Consider the following 6,764-nt stretch of genomic DNA (forward strand, 5'->3'; position numbering starts at 1 on the left):
TTTCTGAAGTCTCAAACAGAAGCCTCTTGGAGAAAAAAAATGTCCAGCTTTAACCGTCTATTGATCTATTCAAGTAAGAAATGTCAACTCCTCACTCTAAAGAGCAGCACAGATTCTAGAGTCCACGGCATGCTCTAGAATCCTTTTTTCCATGACCCACGTTGGAGCTTCAAACATATCCGTGTTCATTCCTACGGTGCACTGTGGATTCTTAATGAAATTTACTTGAGCAATGGTAAAGAAAAACAAACACTATTAAAAATAAAGAACTGAAATCAAATTACTTGTTCTCACAATCAACAACTGGGGTGGCACATATTTTAATCATTACAAGTCAAAGAAATTCAGCCAATTGTATCAAAATTCACTAGTGCAAATTTACTAATAACTTTGCAAGAGAAATTCTGAACAGGAATTCCTCATAATTTGGTTTTTCACATAAACAACATGTGCGCATCAAGGGACAAAGAGTGGAAAGCTGTTTTAATATACTTTGTAAGTGCAAAGTTTTATATAAAATGCAGTTCTCAAACAATATTGCTTCCAACATGTCTGCTGGCTGCAAAGTAGTATCCCATCCCATGCCTCAAGGCCAACCAGCCACTCAGCTTTACTTGATGTCATGTGCTAAGGGAAAGGAGACACTGAAACAGCCAGACAGCAAGCACTATTTTTATACTCTGTCAAGGATGTGCTCATCACCAAATCAAATCACAAATATCAAGGACAAAGTATTCTAAAATCAAATTAAAAAACTAAAACTATTAAGTCACCCGAGTCTCATTAATTTGGCTTTTAAAATTGTTCTATCATCTGATGCAGGTCCCTAATCCAAAAAGAGTCCAGATCAACCCACTGATTTTTTTGGAGATAGAAAAAACCCATTGGGACACTCTGTTTACAGCCCATCACTGAAATGAAATGAAGCCACCCACAATACAAGACCACTGAACTGGCAGGTAAACTGCTTTCTATTCAATCAAAGATTGTTTTCTGTGAGAACAATTTTATTTTAAAGACATTTTCAGGGCTTATATGCCACAATAAATTTTACTCTGAATCAACAGTAAAGTGCTGTATTTTATTGATTACCTGAATCTCATTCTGACTTAAAATCTTCACTTATGGATGTCTTAACAAGTCAAAAGAGCCCTTTCTGCTGCAGTAGCTAAGCTGTTGTGCAAATATTATAAAAATAGGTAACTTTCATTAGGAGCTATGTACACCACACAACTTCTGGTGTTTCCTTTATTACTGCTGACCAATACTAGAGATGAAAGATGCATGCAAATTATCTATAAAGGTGTATTTAAAATGAAGAGAAAGGGACACTATGTAACTTTTGATACCTTGGCAGAGAGCCACTTACTATAATATAATTATACTAAATGATGTCTAGATCTGGATTGACAAGCTTCATACCACTGACATGCTTTAGTTTCTTTGTAGCTAAAGAAGCTGATTTGTAATTTCAGACTACAGCATACATTTGATCTATTTCTCTTTAAAGTGTATGACATTTGAGGTTAAAATTTGAGCAAACTCTTCACATCTAGTCACACAATCAGCACAAGAAAGACATTAGTGCAAGGGAAAGGTGTCAGTTGTACATGATGAAGATTCTTCCCCTTACTGCATGATGCATTAGAATGACTTTTAGACTTAAATTTCAAGTGAATTACCAAGAGAACAAAGAGATTTTTCTCCCAAATTTAGCACGCATTTCCAGAGGATTAAGAGAAAGCAAATCTCAGATACAGCTAGAGTAAAAAAGTCAAACCAAAAACAGCTTGGAGAGCTGACACATAGCTCCAAAAGTTGTCATGCTGTGAAGGCAGTATTCTCAAAAGAGCTCCAACAAACTGCAAAAAATGGAGTTTGAGGTGAAGTTGGCCAACTGCTGCATAGAAATATGCTAACACACAACAGTCATGTTTAAGCCAGTGCATAGAGAAGATAAAGCACTTATGGTAATTGCAAATGTTAACAAGTCCATACAACTTGTACAATTTAGCAATGAGTCCATAAAAAAAAGAATAGAATTAGAGCAGAAATGCTCAAGCAAAAACAAAAAAGATGACCTTCCAACTGTATAAAATCCACATACCAGTAATAGTAAAAAGACACCAGTGAAAATTAACTCAGTCCCAAACACCCAACAGGCAAATAAAACCAGAGTAGACAAGCCTTTGGCAGACAATTTAAAGAGTCTAAATATGGCATTACATTTCTAAATAATCCACAAAATATATTATATGGCATATTCATATTAAATACTGGGTAACCAATTCTGCAGATCTGATGCTAACAATGCTTTAGCCAATGACAGCATGATGGGTCAAGCTAAATAAACGCTGGTGTATCACAACAGTGCTTGAGAAAGCAACAATTAAATGTCACCAACTCGTGCTTCAACAACAGTACCGTGGGACTGTCTCATTATCATCTATGGAGCAAAACAAAGTTTTCTAGTTTCTCAGGGATGTGCCCTTTATAGCATATGTTATGATTTACGATGACACGAGCAGAAAGACACTGTAATGTAGTATGGTTTATAGGCTGGATCAAATTTTTTGCCATTTCCTTCTCATCCAGCAAATCACTAGCAGTCTGTTTATGCAAGTTTGTGGCATCAAAGTGTGAACCTGACTTGATAAGAAGATTCATAATATCTGGGTGGTTGTTCAGTGCAGCAACGTGCAGGGGGCTGTTGTTATCAGAGTCTCTGACATTTACATCAGCACCACATTCCACCAGAATAGCAGTAACTTGCAGAGAGGGGAATTTACAAACTGGGTAGCGACCTACACATGTAGTATTCTTGTCAACGGCAAGATGAAGTGGGCTGAAGTTATTCTTTCCTCTAGGCTGCAGCTTAAGAAACTTATAAATAGTCTGCTTTTTAAAATGCTCCTGTTCTGAACTGCAAGGAACTTTTTCCAGCAAGCAAATTAAATGCAGGATGATGGAAAGGGCTTTGTTCAATTGTATGGGGTCAGGCGGACTCTGAGTTTGTTTCATGGCCCGCTCAATTTCGAGGACACTTTTACACAGTATACCCATAAGATCATCAAATGTCACAGTGGTGCCCAGCAGACCTTTTGCTCTGTCTTGCAACATGAAGGAGAAGAGTTCAGCAAATGATAACAGACTGCTGGCAGTCATAGGGCTCAGTGGGTCTAAATTGCTCTGCTGCATGTCCAAAGCATACTTCCATAGGTTGATGCATCGCTTAAAGTTACCAGAGTCTGCGTAGACAGCACCCCGATACCTAATGTAGTAAGATGTATCTGGGTGAGAAGGACCAAGAATACGTTCTCTAATTAACAGCGCTTGCATTCTCATCTCATCAGGGTCTGCAATAAGATTTTCTAGCTCCTCTGAGCTGTTCACCTCCTTGGCATAATCATAAGCCATTATTAGCGTTTGTGGCACAGGTTTGCTGAGGATGTTAGTCCTGTCACTGTATCTCATCTCCATAGCTCTTTTCCAGTATTTCAGAGCACCAAGCAGATCTCTCTTTTTGTCCACAAAGGTTGCTCCTAGAAGTTCCAAAGCATTGATGCGTTCAGCCTTGCTGGTCTGTACATGCTGGGTCAGAAAGTCCACAATATTTGTGTGACCTGTAACACTGGCTGACAAGAGAGGAGTCATCCCATATCCATCTTTTTCCATTTTTGCACAGTATTTAAGAAGCATCTTCATGATCTCTAAACTTCCAGATTCTGCACAATCGTGTAATGCAGTGTTTCCTGGCAAGAAAAAAAAAATCATAATTACACAAATCATAGCAAAATTAAAGGGCAACCACATAGCTAAAGAAACAAAACAAGAGAGTTGAGAGCTACATCTGGAATATGCTAGACTGATTAAAACACCAAGGCTATTAACTACCTATGGAAGGGAAGGGTTACTGGATAAAATTCAAGATGTTCCAGGTACCCTTTTGTGTCATTACTTCAAATTTAAAACAGAATCCTCCACTACCTGTTGACTCATTTTATATTTGCTGTTCAAGGATAAAACAGATACTGGATAAAACATGTATACTGCCTCTAGACCAGGGGTGGGTAATTATTTCAGACTAAGGGCCACAAAGGGAGTTTTGGTAAACTATTGCAGACTGGGTCAACACTTTCCCCCACCTGCCCCTTAACATTGGCTCAGCACTTCCCCCCACCTCCCCCTAACAGCTCACCAAAAGTCTCTGAGTCAAGGGCCACACTTCCCTCTCTCTCTCTCCGCTCCCCCCATAGCTGCAGCAAGCCCTAATCCACACCCTACCCCAGAACATGCCAGCCACGTCTGCAGCTTACACCAACACCTATCTGGTGCTCAGGAAACAGCCCTGGGCAGGCTGGCATCAGCTGTAGACACTGCAGGTAGGCCCCAGGTGGGGATCAGGGCATCTGCCCAGGTCCACAGTGGACGCCAACACATCAGTGCTGAGCGAAAACAGCCCTGCCTGCCCCGCATCATGCATGCAGTAGCCAGAGCCAGAGCCACCAGCTTCCCACAGGTCAGATCCCATGAGTTTGTGGCCATCTGCCTGCAGGCCAGATACAATCAGTTAGCAGGCCAGATCTAGCCTACAGGTCATAGTCAAGACAGGGAGTGTTTCTTCTGTGTGTCTGTATACCACTTGTTAAAACAGGACTCCACCCAAATCGGGGTCTTTGGGTGCTATGGACACTAGCCAAACTTTTAAATAAACTAGAAAATATAGTTATTCATTTATCTACCTACATACATATTCATTTATCTACCTACATACATATTCCTTGCCTTTTCACTTTATTTGGATTAAATGATCTACTGACACAGGGCTCCCCGTGTTTATCCTAAATTATGGAATTTATGATCCCTTTGTTCTTCTGGTTAGGATTCCCCAAGCAAAGTTAAAAGAAAAAGAGTGGATAAAGAAAAAAAAACACTGATTTCTCCAAAATACACTGTACTGTTACCTAAGATAAAATGTAAATTTAAAAAAAGCCTGAAATATTTCATAACTATAGAATAGTTCCCTTTAGTATAATGCTACAAGTTCTTTTTATAATAAAATGTCAACATGGCATGTAGAAAAGTGCCAGTAAAAAACAGAAAACATTGGGGGTTGACTAAAAGCCATATTTATCTATTCAAGAATACTGGAGCTGAAAGTTTTAAAGAAGTTCATTTCATGAAGTGGAAAATATGATGATTTAATATGTCCCTTATACCATTGATTTATCTCAGAAATAAACAATTTGGTCGTTATTTACATCTGCATATGCCAGATGCACTCATTTATTTATTTATTAGATTTACATCTCCCCCTATCCAAAAGGCAGCTTACAATAAACTGAACTTTATATAGCCTACTACATTATCAGAAAAATAATTATTAGAAATTTCATATGCAAAACCTAGAAAAAAAATCTCAATGAAAAACTTTACCAAATATTTACATTTCTTATACCAGTAAACTTGCAAGTGCAAATTATTTGATGGAGAATTATATAACCTATGAGAACTAATATTATCATCTAGATAGTCAATATCCCTGGTGGGAGACCATCATTCCACAAGTAATTAGAACTATATCCATCGACTAATGAAAGGAAAAAAAAGCCAAACAAACCAGATATCTTCCTGTTGGTCATTTTTTGCAGCAGAAGACCTGTTTCTGCAGCAGAACTCATTACATTTGATGCCGCTACTTCATTTGCTATTACTCCAACCACCCATATCACAGTTTTTTCGCTCTGTTATTAATTCACTCTCCAAACCAGATATTTAGTTGCATTACAGGGCTTTTGTACAACCTGAGAAAGGTTGTACCTGGCCAACTGGAAGATATTTTGGTGTGGAAAAGCAAACATGCTTGCTTCCTGCATAGGAGGTATATCAAAATGAAAGGGATACGGTCAGTCACTGACTGTCTCTCTCCCCTTCCACTGTCTTTTGTGTTCTAATTTTTCTCCTCTTATACTAGGGATCGGCAACCCCCAGCATGTGCGCCAGCGCATGGCATGAAAAGCCATTTCCCTCAGCACACCACAGCCAACTCAGACTCTAGGCAGCTTCTGCCAGCAGCTGCCCAGAGCCTGGGCCAGCTATAGTTGGGAGGATGCAAACAGCTACATGAGGCTCTCCAGTCCCACCACTAGTTCTGTGGCTGCAGCAGCTGTGAATGCACCTCTGGGTGCATGGCTAGGAAGAGGCCTGGGCAGTGCAACCCTGGCTCCTCCCCCACTGTCCACCAGAGGCACATGTGCAGCTGCTGCCGCACAGAACCAGTGCCGGGGCTGCAGAACTTGGCACAGCTGTTTGCAGCCTTCTAGCCACCTGCTACAACTGCCCAGAGCCTGGGCTGGCTGAGGAAAATAGCCAGGAGGCTGCAAACAGCTGCTCTGGGCTCTGGAGCCCTGGCACCAGCTCCATGGTGATGACAGGCGCACACATGGTTCGCAGCACATGGCACAGAGGGGGCAGGAACAGCATAACCTGGCCCCTCCCCTGGAGACGTGTGCAGACACTGAGAGCAATGAGGATTGGGCCCCTTGTGGCTGCCCCATCTCTGGCACACCAAGTTGAGATATAAGTGGAGGAAGGGATGATTCTGGCACTCCGGCCAAAAATCTTGCCGATCCCTGCCTCATACTCTGCCTTCTGCGCATCCTTTCACAAAGTCAACATCTGATGAGAACAGCTTCAAACTGGGTGTGCTAGCACAAGCTTTCATAACACATGCATACACTTTGGTCAGTTTATAAGTTGCCTTT

At 40.7% G+C, this 6,764-nt stretch overlaps 1 protein-coding gene across 1 annotated transcript in view; it reads right to left on the minus strand.

Moving 5' to 3' along the window:
• Positions 1-293: 293 nt before the first annotated feature.
• FEM1C (fem-1 homolog C) overlaps positions 294-6,764 on the minus strand; it is a 39,423-nt gene continuing 32,952 nt past the window's right edge. Inside the window, exon 3 of the mRNA XM_019516981.1 lies at positions 294-3,752. Within this exon, the coding sequence (XP_019372526.1) occupies positions 2,443-3,752 (1,310 nt within the window). The 3' untranslated portion in view covers positions 294-2,442. The remainder of the gene's footprint in view (positions 3,753-6,764) is intronic.

Source organism: Gavialis gangeticus, unplaced genomic scaffold (assembly GCF_001723915.1).
Source record: "Gavialis gangeticus isolate Ggan-Ray unplaced genomic scaffold, GavGan_comp1, whole genome shotgun sequence".
Classification (NCBI taxonomy): domain Eukaryota; kingdom Metazoa; phylum Chordata; order Crocodylia; family Gavialidae; genus Gavialis; species Gavialis gangeticus.